This window comes from Danio rerio, chromosome 25 (genome assembly GCF_049306965.1).
Source record: "Danio rerio strain Tuebingen ecotype United States chromosome 25, GRCz12tu, whole genome shotgun sequence".
NCBI lineage: Eukaryota > Metazoa > Chordata > Actinopteri > Cypriniformes > Danionidae > Danio > Danio rerio.
In genome coordinates, this window is record NC_133200.1 from 32,915,478 (window position 1) to 32,934,574 (window position 19,097).

At 36.7% G+C, this 19,097-nt stretch overlaps 1 protein-coding gene across 4 annotated transcripts in view; it reads left to right on the forward strand.

Annotated features, from left to right (window-relative positions):
- The window catches only part of banp (BTG3 associated nuclear protein), an 89,963-nt gene that overhangs the window by 61,183 nt on the left and 9,683 nt on the right, over positions 1–19,097 (forward strand). For all 4 annotated transcript variants that reach the window (XM_073942070.1, XM_073942071.1, XM_005160361.6 and 1 more), the window contains 1 exon segment: positions 6,830–6,970. In XM_073942070.1, the coding sequence (XP_073798171.1) occupies positions 6,830–6,970 (141 nt within the window).

Sequence of the window (19,097 nt, forward strand, 5' to 3'; positions counted from 1 at the left end):
CAGGTCTTTACTCTGGCTCCCAGTTACATTCAGAATAGCTTTTAAAGTATTACTACTTGTCTATAATCCACTAAATGGCCTAGGACTTCAATACATTACAGATATGCTCACTAAATACAAACCTAACAGATCTCTCAGATCTTTAGAATCAAGTAAATTAGAAATAACCTTCAGCTACTGCACCCCCCACTGCTGGAATCAGCTTTTAGAAATGATCAGATGTGCCCCAACATTAGGAACACTCAAATCCAGACTGAAAACACATCTGTTTAGCTGTGCATTTACTAAATGAACACTGTGCTACGTCCAACAGATTGCACTATTATGTCTTTCTTTTCTTTTTCATTCTTTTATAACCTGTTTTATCACATTTTAATCCGTTTTCTCTTTTAATCACTTTTATTATTTGTTTTTTATTTTCTTGTACTAGTCTCTTTTTTTCCTGTTTATGTAAAGCACGTTGAATTACCACTGTGTATGAAATGTGCTACAAAAATAAACTTGCGTTGTCTTGCAGTTAGATTGGACTCCATGTAATGTTCAAGACATTAAATATGGGTGTACTCACACTAGGCTGTCCTAACCGTACTCGGCCTTAGAGTGTGGCTCGGTTGAGTTTTGGCACGGTACGCTTGTAGTGTGAGTGCAAAGTTCTAAGCGCGAAACTGACAATGCAACGTCACTTTTAAAGGAACTGTTTCCTTCTAAGGGCAATTGCACCTTGGCATGGTTTAATGCAACCTTGCCTAGTGTGAGTACACCCTAAATCAATCAGTACTGTAGGTTTGAACAGCCCACTTGGAGCTGACCAGCCCATTTGGAGCTGGCTTCAACCTCGGTTTATACCCTTTTTTTATCCTTTGGTTTATGCATTAATAATCATTATTACAATATCAAGCAGAATTTAACAATAACTATTTTAGCAATCATCAACACTGTAACAAATTTCTTTTTTTTGTGCAATTTAAATACAATTTTAAGCAAAAAAGTATTCATAACATTTGCACTCTGATAGTTTGAGATAGTTATTTATATTTAAGTAATCGACATAAAATATAATGCAAATAGCCTGTAATTACTAAAGTAGTTATAAGCTTGTCTTGCAAATACAAAATGTCCCTGGAAATCAATTCCAGTTTGTACATATTGCTCGTCAATGTACAAGACCCTGCCTTTAATTTATAGCAATGTGTCCTAAAGGCGCACACTTTAGAGTAAAATACATTATGCAGATATTGTTTACCTACCTTGTTGCAAAACTTAGTCATGAATTCCATCTTAGCTGGTATTCTTTGCACAATGTAAACTTTTGAACTTTCTGACAATGTGAAAAGAAGACCAGAAAAAACAGGTGCACATTATTGCAGTTTATGACAGGCCATTGCATAAACCATAGACAAAATGGAAACATTAGCAGATTAAAATGTAAACTGTGAGAGTTTTAATTTTGTTTAAACAACGAGTTGACGGATACTCTAATAAAAGTTCGAAAGGAGCACTCAGTAATGATTGAAAGGAAGAAAGCCGTAATAGTTTATGGAAGAAAAGCACAATGATTAATTTACACAGCATATTTAGATATTCATGGATAAGAATAATTTCCATATTTAAAGCAAAATATTTTTTAAATCCCACATTCCACTAACATCTAAAGGATGACTTTCGAGCAGAGAATGGCTAACTTGTGATTTTTAGTTATAGAAAAGTTATATTTTAGTTTAGATTTTGTAATCTTAACTCACAATGCTGTAAAAATATTGAGCACACACATAAAAATATGATTATATCTCCAAAGAAGTAGTTTAAAAATGCATTTCAGGATACTGTAGCGATCATTTAAATATGACAAACACAATTTAGTTGTAGTAAGTTGACACTTAGGATTGCGTTAGCATTTTACAATAGCAGTCCCAGCAGATACACAACATAATAAAATGTTAATGGTGCTGTATGTAAGTTTTTGACTCTTTACAAGCATAAAAATACCATACAATGTTTGCATATATAAAATATATGTATATATATATAAAAACATGGTAAGTGAACATTATTGTTTATCTGAAAAACAATGCTAAAGTCAGCTGTTCTGCTTTGAAAATGTGATTTACACGCCGAATGCTGTCTTTGTTTTGGTCATTTTAACCTGTCCAATGCCAGTGTATCCAATTATATTTCAGCTCCCCGATTGCCTTGATGGAAAACCACGTATTTCATTCATTCATTCAGAAAGGCTCTCAAAGCATGTGCAAATGACCAAAATGTGACCTCTTGTGGACAGTAGCAGATTCCGAAATGAGACACATTCAGTTCTATGTGAAGTGAATAATTAGCAAATAATAAAAAACATTATGAATGTAAAAATTATTTGAGCAGGTTATATTTTAACCGCATGTCCTAACAACACGCTACTAGATACGCAGTGATAAGCAATTTGGCTGTTTGCAACACACGAAACGCGACTGAAATTTAAATGCAGCCATTCAGAAACACAGAATATGCACTCACTCACAAAATGGTATGGTTTATAATCTATTTAACACATTTTAAATGTCTTCAACATTATTAAATATACATGCTGAATCACTCATACATTTTTAGTTCTAAAGTTCAATTTCAAATGGTTTATTTTATTTTCAAGATCTGAGGTGAACTGTCTGCTGCTGCTTTCAGTAGTATGGCAATAAATGTCAATATTCCTTCTATCGAGTGCTGTTTTTTTTTTTTTTTTTTTTAGAGCATAGTTTAAATCACTCGCTCCTGTCCTCAATCTGGCAACCTGCGCTTGCGTTTGTTTTGATCCAGGTTATTAGAATAGATTTAGGTCGTGATGTCGGGTGACCAAAATTCAATGATTAACCAGCATCAAAGGACAATGTTATTTTGATGTCCAAAAAAGGACTTTAAAGGGCAGCACGGTGGCTCAGTGGTTAGGCCTCACAGCAAGAAAATCGCTGGTTCGAGTACCGGCTGGTCCAGTTGGCATGTCTGTGTGGAGTTTACATGTTGACATGGGATTCCTCCAGGAGCTCCGGTTTCCCAAGCAGTCCAAAGACATGCTGTATAAGTAAATTAAATAAACTAAATTGTCTGTAGTGTATGAGTGTGCATGCGAGAGTTTATGGGTGTTTCCAAGTACTGGGTTGCAGCTGGAATTGCATCCAATGTGTAAAACATATGCTTTTTGAAAGTTGGCGGATCATTCCGCTGTGGTATCCCCTGATGAATAAAGGGACTAAGCTAAAGGAAAATGAATGAATAGTTGAACATCAAATGATGTTGATATTCGTTTGATTTTAGGTTGTTAAGTTTAATGTCAAGCCAACATCTTAAACCAATTTCATACTGACGTCATATGCTGACATTTATTTGTCAGGTATGGCAACAAAAATTCATAGACGCCATATTGGTAACGTTCAAACAACATCAAGCTGTAACATCCCTAAACGTTGATATTTGTTGGTTTGTAGGCTGGGTTGGAAAGAGTCTAAAAGCCAAAGTCTGTCCAGTGTTGGACACTGATGTAGGTCTGACGTTAGGTTTTGATGTCAACCCGGTTTTCATTTCCACCTAAAATGCAACGTCCCCACACCGTTGGGGTACAATGTCAATGTGACCACATGTTGATGTCCTGTGCCTGCTGAGGTTGTTCATATTTACCATTGAAATATTTAAAATATACAGCAGTCAGTCTAATTTGGATATTAATTATGTTTGGTGAATAAATGCAAAAATTGCCTCTTTTTGTAGTTTCAATGCCATTGCCTACTTTTTTGTTAGTAGCTTGTATTCTACTCCATGTAGATTTTTAGGACTCATATAAATCATGTACTCATTTTATTCGCTTTTTTATTTGCTCTTGTAACTTTAGCACTTACATTTATTTCAATCACTCAACATTATTTCAAACAGTTTTCTTTTATTGAACAATAACAGTGCATCTCCCTAGATGAAGGAAAACGGTTTAAAACCCAGAATTATTAGTGTCATTAAATGTAAATGATATTACGATGGCTCAGCTGGCTGTTTCGATTCCTCATGTGTAGAATATTTGTTCTGGTAATTTAGAGAACAGCTTGCAGTTCAATTTGATTTGCTGTCTGACTCCAGTTTTACAGTCAAACCATTCACATGTTAGACAGCATTAGTCACTGAAATTAGTCACATCGTCACTAAGGAATGATTCTCACTACAAATATTAAGCCTCATTGGGGGATTTTATCAGCGTGTGCTTGTTGCGTCTAAGGAATTGGGGCCAGACACAACAACAAGCAAAAACAAATGACAATGAGCGCTTTCCCATAATAAATAAGTTTCCCAATAGCTTATCATAGTGCTATTTTTTCCTTTTAATCAATTTATTGCATTCATTTTGTTCTTATTAGTTCTTATGTTCTTTTAGTTTTTCTTGTTTAGCCCTGATATTTGTAAGCTTTAGCTAATTTCGAAAATGCTTATTTTCTATAAGCATTCAAATGGTTGAACTTGACTAGTTTCTTGATTTATATAAACCCACTCTTTAAAGCAGTAACATTTCATAATATTTAATTCAGTTTCTAATATTTCATTTCATTCTATCAAGTAACAGCAACAAAGAAAAGATTACAAGCATTCACACTAAACAGTTTTTACATTTTTTTTAACTGTTTGTTTTCTGCCCATTCATCTATAAAACATCGGCATTATAGTGGCCTGAAAATGCGAACTCATGCAAACTATATTAGATAGTGGGTGACATATTTTTTTAGCAGAACATTCAAAAAGATTTTTAATTAAAACTGTAATCCCTGCTGATTTATAAAAGCTTTTTTTAACTTTGAGAGTCAGAAAATGTATATACACACTAGGCTTGGGCGGTATCCAAATTTTGATACCGACAAACCTCCTCTCTATTTTACATCAGTGTCCAGTATTACCTGTGCATAATAAAAAAAAAATGATGACGTAAGGCTCAGACTGCGTCACCAAACTGTTGGCTTGTGCCTAAACCATTTAGAAACTGAATACTGCATATGCGACCTTAGGTTCGAGATCACCTGTTTGTCTTGTTTGTATTAGATCTACTCTCTCTCATTCACACACACACACACACATATGCACGCACGCTCGAACGCACGCACACTCAGAGAGAGAAAGAAAAACAGCACCAAGTGACGCACAGCACCACTCTCTTTCTCTCTCTCTCTCTCTCTCTCTCTCTCTCTCTCTCTCTCTCTCTCTCATTCACACACACACATAGAGAGAGCACCAAGCCCGCTCGCTCGCCCGGAAGTGATATTATTAGACCGCACGCCCCTCCATTTTAATTTATACCAGAGTTACCAACCGGTCTCACGCTTTATTCTGAAATTTATCCTCGCACCGCAAGAAATCTGGTCGGGTCCCGCGGCTTCCGTGGTACAACAGCTGGACTGCAGACTTCTAGTTCATATTTACCACGTCTCCCTTTTCGTTCAGTCGAAATACTGCCAAACTGCAGGTTACTTGGTGCGCAACTCGCCATCTTACCTCATCCCTCTCTCTCTCCACCACACTGTCCCATGATGATATTCACGCATACGCATTTGTGGGCATTAAATAAATAATTTTTATTATTTAATACATGTCTCCTATTTAAGTGCATTGTTTTTTATGACGGTATAACGGTATTGAAATTGACACTCTCTTTTTAGATACCGCGGTATACCATAGTACAGCATTACTGCCCAAGCTTAATACACACCAATACAAAATGAACAAGCATGGGTTCTGATGCTACAATGAGGTATAATGAAGCGAAATGCTTCATCTCTGTGAGGAATAGAACAATATTTAAAGCATTATTGTACAGTTTTTTTTCTTTACATATATTTGTGACTCGCTCATATTTATATTGTTATTTCTTCATGTTTATAAAGAAATAACCATAATTTATTCATGTAGGCACAGCATTTATACTTCTGCATTTCATTACTATTTCGTTACTATTGTTCTGCACTAATTTTTTCCGTATGACGGCATTTGGAGTTTAGCCGGAAATGCATACATTGCTAATGTAACAGTACTTTAAAGTTAACATTCAACAACTTTAATCATAAGAAACGAACAAAATTAATTCTTTATCTGGAGCTCCTTTATGGTTTGAGACAGGTTTACTGCACAGGTGACTCTCGTAAACACTTGCGCAACCTTTCAGCCTCGCCCACCCTTCAAACTGACCAATCACAGATCTCATGTATGCCTCGTTTTGATGTGTTGTTACATTTATTTGGAGGTGTACATCAGAATATGCGAGTGTTTGAAGGTTACGCTGAACTTACGGTGTGCACTCGCATAGTTGTATAATTTGACCTTTAGTCCTACATGCATCTTTTTTAGTTTTATGAGTTAGCCACGCCCTTTTATTTGCATATCATACACTTAATAAAAAAATGTCACTTACAGTTAATGTTATATTATAGGTTTTTACATCCAGGATGCCTTTAACACAATGACTTAAACAATGATTACACAGAACAATTTTATTAAGAGTACATTGGGTTGATTTGGGTTGGTTCGACCATGAGAAAAAACAAATTAAGGTGAAAGTCTTTCAGTATGATTTAAGTGCCTATTTGAAGTATAACCACGACAGAGCACAAGGGGCAAATAGACTTCTGCATTCTCATATATAGCGACATTTTGGGTATCGAGAGTTTATACATTTTAACCATTGTCCATCAACGAAACCTCTTTTAATTTACTGGCACTGAGTATTGCCTCGTCATTATTGCCTTGTTATTATCGACAAGTAATTTTTAATGTAGATAACTATGAGCTCTGTTTGGTTAAATAAACTGTTTTTTCCCTCCAGGTTCTAAGAGGACCGCAGCTCATTGCAGTAGCTTCGACAGATGGGACTGGTGGGGTCGATGCATCTCCTCTCCAGGCCAATGATATTCAGGTGCAATACGTGCAGCTGGGAACAGTGACCGACCACACTGGTGCAGTACAGGTAAGAAGACACAAACACACAGAGTTAGCATTTTCATGGCTAGCCTAGGAGTTAAACACACATTTAGCACAACTGCACTTATAGTGACCCTAGTTTTATTATCACTTCACAGTCCTTTGTCAATGGACTCTTTTCACAAGACGGTGATGCAGACATCCCAAGTCTCCTACATGTACACAGTGGCTCCTTAATGCCAGCAAATTAGATGTAATGTCCCATAACAGGCCCGTAGCCAGCCTTGTGAAAGGGGCGGATCTTTTTTTCCTCAAAAAGTAGACCTTTTTGCAGGTATTTGTCTCGTTTTCTATTTAAAGTTAAGCATTTAAAGTTTAAACACTGCATTTTAGTGACATTTTAAGCACTATTTATTTCTGGATTAGCTTGTCGGGTGGCCATCATAACCACACTTTTTGATGTACAACAAAAAATTCCTAAAGATTTACAATAAAGGAATATGAAAAAAATAAATAAATAAGTATTAATTAATACGGCGAGGCAGTGGTGCAGTAGGTAGTGCTGTCACCTCACAGCAAGAAGGTCGCTGGTTCGAGCCTCAGCTGGGCTAGTTGGCAGTTTTGTGTGGAGTTTGCATGTTCTTCCCGCGTTCGCATGGGTTTCCTCAGGGTGCTTAGGCTTCCCCCACAGTCCAAAGACGTAGTACAGGTGAATTAGGTAGGCTCAATTGTCCATAGTGTATGAGTGTGAATGAGTGTGTATGGATGTTTCCAAATGCGTAAAACATATGCTGGATAAGTTTACGGTTCATTCCGCTGTGGCGAACCCAGACTAATAAAGGGATCAAGCCGAAAAGAAAATAAATGAATTATTTTATACTTTTGTACTTATGATATTATTTTATTTATTAAATATCATTATGAAAAAAAAAGGAATCTGTTAAAGTAGGGCTGGGCCAATAAACAATATTATACCAAATAGCGATACAATTTATGTCAATAAAAATGATAAGCTCTGGACTTTTTACTTTATACTGATCTAAAAGCCAATCAAGCAGCAGAAATGTGCAACAATGGGAATGTAAAGTGTGTTAATATTAGAGATTCTGCCGAAAATGTATCAGTCGAAAATATGTTATGCTATTCAATAGACCCTTTTATTTTTGTGGCTTCAGTCATTTTTGGGGTACTCTTTTAAACCTGGGGGCATTAACTACTTATATTGAAGCATACATCATTATCATTCAATTTGGAAAAAAAATTTCAAAATTGCATTTTTGCCATATCGTCCAGCCCTAGGATAAAGTTTTAAATTAAAAATTACCTATCAAGGCTAGGGGCGAAGTGGTGACGCTGTGGTTAGCACTGTCGCCTTACAGCAAGTAGGTTGCTGGTTTGAGCCTGGCTGTGTTAGTTGGCATTTCTGTGTGGAGTTTGCATGTTCTCCCCATGTTGGCCCTGGTTTCCTCCGGTTTCGCCCACAGTCAAAAGACATGCGCTATAAGTGGATTGGGTCTAAATTGTCCATTGTGTATGAGTGTGAATGAGAGTGTATGAATATTTCCCAGTGATGGGTTGTAGTTGGAAGGGCATCCGCTGCGTAAAACAAATGCTGGATAAGTTCAAATGCTGGATAAGTTCATTCCAGATTAATAGAGGGACTAAGCCGAAAAGAAAATGGATGTATTAAGGCTAAGTAGCCTATTGTCATTTATTAAGCAAATAAACTGGCCAATGTATTCAACTTTCCTCAGTCAGAATTTGGCAACTTGAAAAAAAAAATATATACACATGATCATAATAATAATTTTAATATAGAAGCTTTCTGATTTTTCTAGCCTCTCTTGTAAAAAAAAAAAAAAGTACATGTGAATATTCATGGATAACAAAAATAGTCTAATTAGTATTAAAATTAACTTTTTTATGCTTCAAAATTTACACACCTTATTATTGGTCATTTTTTCTTTAAATAATAAGGTCCAATATTTTTGTTACTTGTAAAATGTTTTCTCAAAAAAAAAAAAAAAGCTAAAAGCATATAGTATGCCACTGTATTATACCTTTGTTTTCACAGAGTTAAAGGTTGAAAGTATATCACTATACAGTGATGTGCTTAATTACCCTAACTTTCCTGATTAACCTAGTTAAGCCTTTAAATTTCACTTTAAGCTGAATAATAGTATCTTGAAAATATCTAGTCAAACATTATTAAGATAAACCTGTCGTGTTCATTTGAAAAGCAGTTATGGATAATTTAGACCCCCGTGGCAGTTTTGGTGTTAAAAAGTCCTAAATGTGACTTGAAATTTTGACAACACCACAGGATTGGTGTATTGACCAATATCTGCTATCTATACATTTTTAAGTCTTGATTTCACTCTCCCGCCATGTGTTCTTTGTAGTAATCACAGGCAATGCTCTTAACCTGCTCTCCAGTTTCACTTTCAGCTAATCAGCAGCCCAGATCACTTTGTTTTTCCTTAAAAAAATAAATAGTTTCTAGTTGTCCCTTTCTCCCCTGTCTATTTCCTCATTTTTATCCCTCTTTTCCATCTAATGCTCTACATCAAGTTCTCAACAGGCTCCTTGATGTGTGTTTTTTGCTTTAATCACTTCCCCATGATGCTGTTACCACGTTTCAGAGCTGCTATATGGGATACGCATTTAGAGGTTTGACAGTCATTACAGGTCACCACATTTCTCCAGCTGCCCTCACGTCTTTGACTCATGTGTCAAGCACAGCGACTATTTGACTTGCATATTTGACATCTGCCTTCAACTTTTTTTTAACATGTCCAAAACAATGTACAACCAGTATTAATCTTGTAAGCGAAATTAGTTTAGCAAGTTTTGATGAGAAATATTTTACAATGACAAATGAATGAATACGATTGGCAAAAAAAAAAAAAAAAATTAAAATGATAAGATATTAAAAATATATTACAATATTTTTTAAACGCAGAAAGATTAGTTAAAGATAATCCAGATGTTTTATTAATGTTTCTAAATTTTGTAGAAGAACGTGAAAATCAGAGGCTATTAAAAGCAGTTTCTAGGCTTAAGCAAAAATGTTGTAAATAAAAAACAGGAAGTTTAATTGCAACTTATTTTTCCCTAGAAAATGTAATTACCTAGAAAACCTTTGCGTGTACATGCATGTGCAATGACACCATTTTCTAATAAAAGTTCAATTAGAAAATAAACCTAATAAAATAATAAATAATACCTCCCTCAAAGTTGCATAAAATACCAGAAATTGTCTCTTTGTGGAATAATAACTCTTGCATAAATCAAGAAATATGAAGAATAAATATCAGAAAATATTTATATAGATTCAGGGTGAGATGCTTTAGTGCAGCAGTTCCCAACAGGGGGTTTGCGGCCACAAGGGGTCTTCAGTAAGCTTTGTGGAGGGCCGCGTCATATTTAAAACAATTCTTTGCAGTGGACATAGTATTACTGAAATGAATATACAAACTGAAAGAATACGTATATACAATAGTGGTGGGCCGTTAATGCGAGATTCTTATCGTGTGATAAAAAAAAAAAATGCCGTTCATGTATTCTTAAAGTTTGGTTGGGAGCTGGGTCTATTTCACGCAAGCTATGATGACTTTCACCTTGATATTTTAGCGTGGATGTATACCTGACCGGTGTGCCGTCTGACAAAAGAGTGCCCTACTGAATCAAATCAGCAGGATGCCTGACTTTAAATGCAGTTTATCAGTCAATCTAGAACATTTCATTCATGGCGTCGGGACAAACTGGGGTATTAGATGCAAATAAGGAGTAAGGACTGGTGAGAGTATTTTGGAATTTAATAGCGTACGCCAAATTGAAAGAAAAAAACTTTCGCATTTCGTGATGTGTGTGTGTGTGTGTGTGTGTGCGTGCGTGCGTGTGCGTGCGTGTGTGTGTGTGTGCGGTCCTTTACTGACAGCCGCGTGTGGATCTTGTCGCAAAATATGGCGAAAGGTCCTAAAGACCGCAGTGTTTACTTCAATAATGCCACTATTATCTGCATACTCCACGTCTTAATTCCATTTCTGTATAGTTCAGTTATGAGTTTAGTCGGATTAGGGGGATCAAAAATTGCTGCTTTAAACTTATGTAGGCCTACAGTTTAAAATTCATCTTTAACTGAATAAACAGTTTGTAAACATAAGTACATCTATTTATACGGGGTACATCTATTTTGGTGGGTGTGATGTAAGACAGAACGTTTCGATCGACGTCATTCTCGCTCAAGGAAATGTCGGAGTAAAGCTGTACGGGTCGTTCAAATGTCATATGAGAAGCATGTCTCAAAAAAACAGATGCTTTATACAAATAAATACGTGTATACGTGTTCATTAATAACCTTTTATGAATAGGATTTGATTATAACTGCAGATCAATGATTAATGAAATAGCCTACTGTAACGTCTGCAATTATATAAAATAAATAAATAAATGCAACATGTATGAACCAAGTGTGCCGCAAGCCTACGTTTGAGTGAAGGTTTTGGCCGTTAGATCGCCCCCTGGGGGCTGGCTGCAGTACAAGTCATAAAGCCCGCCTCCTCCGTGTTAATGAAGGAGACTTGAGCCCAAATAAAAAAAAATATTACACTTGCAATAAAATGTCCCTAAAAGATATTTCTGGTCGATTAAGGCACTGGTTATTGAGCTGAAATAGGTGCAGATCTTCATTTTTGTAAACAGTTTGTTTTTAGCAGTAATTTAATGCTGGGTGTGTCATCGTGATTGACAGCTGTGATTGACAGTTTCTCAAAGCGCGGCGTCTGAGCTTCGGCAGGAGACTGAAGTAGACTGAAATGTTATTATTCGATTTCTGTGTTATTTTACCATGACAAAATGAGTTCAGCAGTAAACTATAGTTTCTGACATACATGATCCTGGTGGAACACTGTTTATTCGCTAAGTTCAGGGCTTTTTTCGGGCTTTATTAGTTTGCTGATACACGCCTAGCCACCCAGATAGCAAAACACAGTTCCGGCTAGATTCTCGCCTGCCGGAGACTTATCTCTTAGAGCTCAGACTGACTAATGTTACCTCTGCTGGACCTGCTCCGGATGCCTGGACTCACTACCCAATTCCAGCCCGAGTCAATCGAGCCAGATGTGGCGGCCGAGCGAGCAGGTGCTGCCGCATGCGAGCCGGAATCAGCCCACGACGCCGCGAGTTAGTTATGCGCTGCGGCCTGGAGCTGGCGCGATTAAATATATAAAACCCTCATATTTGTTAACGTTATTACATCCATTTGTGTTGATATGACAGCAAACGCATGCTGAGAAGTTCGGGGGGCGTAGTTGATTTTACATAAAGCGTTTGGTTGGAAGCTCGACTCCGCTCATTTTCGCGGCTCCTCCTCTGGCTCCATCAGACAATCCTTCTGCGCATGTCTGGCTCCAATTTCAGCAGTCTTTTGCGACAGTTTGTGCCCGTCAAGCAGGCGTTTTGCCCTCAAGGCGTTCAATGGGAAAAAGGGCTGTCGCGTCGTCCATATTTTTTACAGTCATTGGTATGAACACATACAGACCCTTACACAGTCTTCAATATGTTATCAATTACACATAAAGCACGCACAGCATACATTTTGTCTTTATTTAAGTTCAAAAACAACACGCAACATATAACTGAGTCAGTACAAACCTTTCATCCATGCCTTTAATACTCACCAGCACATGTAACCTTTGTTAGTAAGTAATTCTGTCATTCTGAGTTTATAATAGTCCAAAAAGTGACGATAATAATTAAACATAGCAGTTTGTTCATGTTTTAGATTGCTGAAAGAATCATTTGCTCCTTTGTTTTTTCAGGCTTCTTCTTTGTTTTTTCGAGTCACTCTCTCGTTTTCCATCTCTGTAAGCATTGGTGTCAGAAGCACTTCAATAATCATGCGCTTAACCGCTCACGCTTTAGACGGCCCTGTAAACAACCATGGGGCACAGGGTAGTTCTGCTCTTCTTCTTAGCTTTGTGGCTGTTCATTAAGACTATGACAAGATTTGTTTAGGCTTGTTATTATATGTATATATTATTACGATGGAATGTCTCGGCTGTGTTTTTATAAATGGCAGTTCCTTTGTTTTGTATAATATTACGATGTAATGACACTGCTGTGTTTTTAAAAATGGCGGTTTCTTTGTTTTGTATATAATATTACGATGTTATGACACGGCTGTGTTTTTAAAAATGGCGGTTCCTTTGTTTTGTATAATATTACGATGTAATGACACGGCTGTGTTTTTAAAAATGGCGGTTCCTTTGTTTTGTATATAATATTACGATGTTACGACACGGCTGTGTTTTTAAAAATGGCGGTTCCTTTGTTTTGTATATAATATTACGATGTTATGACACGGCTGTGTTTTTAAAAATGACGGTTCCTTTGTTTTGTATATAATATTACGATGTTATGACACGGCTGTGTTTTTAAAAATGGCGGTTCCTTTGTTTTGTATATAATATTACGATGTTATGACACGGCTGTGTTTTTAAAAATGGCGGTTCCTTTGTTTTGTATATAATATTACGATGTTATGACACGGCTGTGTTTTTAAACATGGCGATTCCTTTGTTTTGTATATAATATTACGATGTTATGACATGGCTGTGTTTTAAAAATGCCGGTTTCTTTATTTTCATGCTCTTGGCTTGTTGCGTGAGTGACCTTTTCTCTGAAATTTTTAACAGCGTTCAGCTGCGCTTCTTGCTTCGCCTTTTGGTACTCTTTTTTTGTGCTAAGTATAGGGTAAGTAAGGGTACCCAAAAAGTGGTATGGTGCGGTTCGCTTTTAGGTACCTTTTGACAGTGGAAATGGCCATAAATGCGTACCGTACCACTCAGTGGAAACAGGTTAATAATGCCGAAGAAACAGTCTGCACCCTTAAAGGCACCTGCGGTAGCACCCAAAAGGCAGAGGAAGATGCTAACCATTGCACAAAAAGCTGGACTTCTAGACATGCTAAAGGAAGGTAGAAGATACACAGCTGTAGGGCGCCATTATGAAATAAATAAATCTTTGGTTTGTTATTTTCAGTTTTACAACCTTAAAACATCAATAATAATTGTAAAGAAAATAAAGCTGACTGCTTCTTTGATTTCGCCTATCGCGGGTTATTTTTAGAACGTAACTCCCGTAATTAATAAGGGACCACTGTATAAATGTCACAACTTAAATGAATGCATATTATTGGCAAAAAACACAGTAAATATGTTGTAAATATGTAAGTCTTAATTAATAGAACATGCTTAACAACGATTTATGCATTTTTAAATCAAATCAAATTGACATGATGGATATAAATGGAATAATGGATATTAGGAATGATTTACTTCGAGAGAACAGAAAACATTTAATTCCTGTTGTTTTGATCTATTCCTTCTGCATGCAAAAAGAACAAATAATGTGTTCTCAAACACTCCACACACAGACACTTACACGCATCCCCAGTATGGCTTTTGTGATCGAGGGAATGCGAGCTATTTGGTAACAGGGAGGAGGACGAGGCCTTTACCACAGTTGCCCTTTAAAGTGGTTAGGCTGGTACAACTAAAAGCTCTTTAGACAGAGACCTTTGGGCACTTATGGTTTAAATATTCTTAAAGGGCATTTCCTGCATTAAGTGACTTTTTTTGTTTTGTTTGCTTTAATACGCTTTCCAGAGTTTCGTTGTGCTTCAATGATCAGCATATGGCATTTCAAAAAGTTTTTTTTAATAGTTCGTAGTTTGCTCTGCCTTGCTGGATCCCAATTCACATACTATCATCCAAAATAGTATTCAAAAATAGAATTGATGTGTCTCAAATTATAATATGTTAAAATTAGTTCTCCATAGTTATCCAGATCAGGGTTTTTCAAAGTCTAAGACAGTGGGCCTCCCTTTTGACACAACTTATCTATTGGCGCCCCCCTCCTCCCAAACACGCACGCACACACACACACACAAAATTCTGGAGGTTTTCCTGCTACCTCATCATGCTTGGTTTCAAGGTGTCGCCGAAGTTTAGCGGGTCTCATGCTGTCATTAGCCAAAATATCTTGACAGACCACAAATAAAGGTCGTGGTTCATCAGCTGGTCCTGTCCACGTAAATCCTAAACTCAAATACCGATCATCATATTGTCGTCTTTTGGGTTTAAGCCCTGAACTTGAAGGCTTTGAATCGGGGGGTCTCAGAAACCAATCCATTGTATTAGCAGGCATATACCTGTATTGGCGGGCTTGCCAAACAGAAGCGAATTCACAGCTATGGCCTTCTGGGTAAAAAAGGTTTTCTTATTTTTGACGTATTATTTTTTTTTAGCTTTGTTTAATTTTTAAAGTTTACAAATTATTTAAAAAAATACATATAATAATTAAACTTAATAATTATATTTTTATTATATAATATTTTTTGCCGCGCCTCCCCTGACATGCTCTGGCGCCCCCAGGGGAGGCGTGCCTCACACTTTGAAAACCCCTGATCCAGATGGTTCTGAAGTTCCAAGTGCAGATCCATGTCAGTGTATTTCTCGTGCTGGACGTGAATTTGATTAGAACTACAAATAAGGATGAAAAAACTACAAATATGGAGGACATGTGAGACCAACGGTTAAGCGGAGAGACTTTGGTAAAGATGTTTGAATGATTAATAAATATCTAACCTACTGAGAAATATTTAAATCATATTTATATGATTTATATATCATATTTAAATCATAACAACAATATATGAAGATGTGTTTGGTTAACCATCAGTTGCATAATTCTGCAAACACAAAAGAAGAATTCATGAAAACTCTGGAATGGCAGATTAACCAGCTGCTGCTTCTTAAATACGATAGGTGAATTAAATGTCAAATCAAAAAAAAGTCAAAGTCAGCTTTATTGTCAATTCAGCCACATGCACAGGACATATAGAGAATCAAAATAACGTTACTCTCAGACCCAAGGTGCCTAACATTAATATAAAAAGTAGAGTTTAAACAAAAAGAAAATCTACAATATATACAATTGCACATAACATGTGGTCTAAAAAATATACATAAGTAATAAACTTTGTAAACAATACAATGACATTAAGGGCATATAGCAAATAAGTGCAACGTAAACCAGAGTTGTGCAGATAAAGAAGAGTATAGTGCAAAAAGGCTTGTAAACATGAGAATATGATAAAGTGAAGGTGTCATATAGGGAGGTGACGTGTAGATGATGTGACAAAGATGATTGTCAGGGCACGAAACTAAGCAACATAATAGACGGTTAATGAGAAAGTAATGTCTTAAAGCTTGCATACTCTTCTGTTACACACTTAAAAATAAAAAATATGTACTTTATCTTTGCAAAAAGTAGAACATAATTTTAGGACGTTGTATAAGTAGAGGGCGACGCAGTGGCGCAGTAGGTAGTGCTGTCGCCTCACAGCAAGAAGGTCGCTGGTTTGAGCCTCGGCGGTTCTGTGTGGAGTTTGCATGCTCTCGCTGGGTTCACGTCGACCCCATGTGCTCCGGTTTCCTCCACAGTCCAAAGACATTCGGTACAGGTGAATTAGGTAGGCTAAATTGTCCATAGTGGATGAGTGTGTGTGTGTGTATGTGAATGAGTGTGTGTGGATGGATGTTTCCCAGAGATGGGTTGCAGCTGGAAGGGCATCTGCTGCGTAAAAACGTGCTGATAAGTTGGTGGTTTATTCCGCTGGTTTATTCCGCACTGGCGACCCCAGATTAATAAAGAGACTAAGCCGACAAGAAAATGAATGAATGAATGAATGAATGAATGAATGAATGAATGAATGAATGAATGTATAAGTAGACACTTCTTCTTTTTTCTTTTTTTTTTATAATTATTTTTTAGGGGTTTTCACCTTTATTAATAGGACAGTGGAGATATAGAGACAGGAAAGTGTGGGGAGCAGAGATAGGGGAAGGTTCAGCAAAGGACCTCGAGACAGGAATCGAACTCGGGTCGCTGCGAGCACCTCGGTGCTATGTGTCGACGCACTAACCACTAGGCTATTGGCGCCGACGTAAGTAGACACTTCTAAACAACTTTTCTTTAACGATGACATCACCAAGGCCTCCTCATTTTAGCCCCTCCCCCATATTGTGCTGCTTAAACTAAAACAAACAAAAAAGGAAGCCTTTGAAGTGCGTTAGGTGTTCTGTAACTGGGCCAGATTTGTTGTAACTGAGTCAGATTTGTGGTATGGCTTAAAAGTAGGCTCAATGCCTTGTTATCGCATTGACCTGCATCTTTCTATTCCTCTTTTCTCTCTCATGGATATACACACTTGCGTTTTTGGCTGACCTTCAAAAATGTTGCATCTCGTCTTCATCTACCAGCGGAAAGCAGCTTGTGGGAAACAGCTTGATAATTGCCTTCGTACCCAAAGCCCACCAGAATGTCTTACATTTACCTTTAGTCTTACTTGTTGCTTCCTTTGGTGGTCTGGACTCCTTCCAAAATCGGCTCTGCAATTATACCGTACGCATAAAAGCTGCTGGGAAGTTGTTAATGGGCTTTGATGCTCGAGTAAAGTGCCGCATGCACAACATTTGACGCAAAATAACTGAGTAAATCTCTGCAAATCGATTAAAGATTACTGCTGCTTTGTGACAAACCACCTGTCAGTGTGACACGGGAATAAAACAAACAGCTGCGGGAGGATATCTATAATGATTATGGCATTAGTCTGCTTAGTAGAGGAAATGCACTGTAGCTGGCTAACACAGACACACAAAACATCTATCTGCTGTTTTTTGGAACGTTGAGAAGTTCATGTAGATGCGTTTTTAGATTTACATTGTGTGTCATCTACTTTTCTCACAGATCTCTAAAAATCTGTATCACAAGTAGAATATAGATACTGTTTGTTTCATATTTACATTTACTTTTTATTCTGCAACAAAGACTTAAAATCACATCCAAGGGAAACCATTTGCTTGAAACAATTGTAAAAGCAATATTTAAAATATTGAAGTACAGTTAAAGTCAAAATAAAAGTATTAGCCCCCCTGTGATTTTTATTTTTTTTTTTCAAATATTTTTCAAATAATGTTTAACACAGAATCTATTTTTTAAATTATTTCCTATAATATTTTTCTTCTGGAGAAAGTCTTATTTGTTTCATTTCGGCTAGAATGAAAGCAGTTTTTAATTTTTTCAAAAACATTTTAAGGTTAATATTATTAGCCTTTTTAGGGACTGGTCACACCAAACGTGCTTTTCAGTTCCAAAAATGTGAGGCGCACCACACTGCCTCTTTTGTTGACAAGAATAAAAGAAGCACGGTGCAAATTTATGTTGCTAGGCAATGACTGAATCAGCTGCACGTTGTGCGAGAGTGTTGCTGTTGATGCTTATAAAATTTTATATTGTGATATTCAAGTTTTGTGATTTATACAGCTCCGGATAACTCAAAACAGCAACCACAAGTCTTTCCCCCACCTTAAAAGTCTCTATTGTTGTCTTGACAACACAAACACTGCAGGGACCTCAACGGAAACCCTGCCTCTGGTTTTATTTGGTTGGAGAATGAAAAAGACACCACTGACGTAACGCACTTTTTCTGCTTAGAGTTCACTTCAATCAACTCAAGCTCACAGCGCGCAACGGCAAAAATGCGAGGTGCAGCAGGGCGCATAAGCAGGGTGCAAAGCACTTGCGTCCGTTAGTAAATTATTCAAAAAAAGCACCTCAACGCAAAAAGCTCATTCGGTGTGATCAACCCCTCAAGCAATATTTTTTATTATTGTCTAGAAAACAATTCACTGTTATGCAATGATTTGCCTAATTACCGTAACTCACCTAGTTAATGTTACTATAAATTGTAAATATCTATTAAAATATTATGTACCGCATCATGTACTGTTAAAAGAAATCCTTTATTAGAAATTATTTTTACAACTGTTATGTGTAGTAATGTGATGAAAAAATGTTTTTGTTAAACAGAAATTGAGAAAAATAAATAAACAAGGGGCTAAAAATTCAGGAGGGCTAATAGTTATGATATATAGTTATATATAAGTTCGCTACTTCACATATCACATCTTAAACGTGTGGAAAAACACAAGGCGGTTCTTGCATAAAACTTCTTGCACGCCCCCAAGTATACGCTGCTCGGTCACAGATTTTCTTTTTTTTTTGCAATATTTTGCTTGAATTTAATTGTTTTATCTTTCAATTTC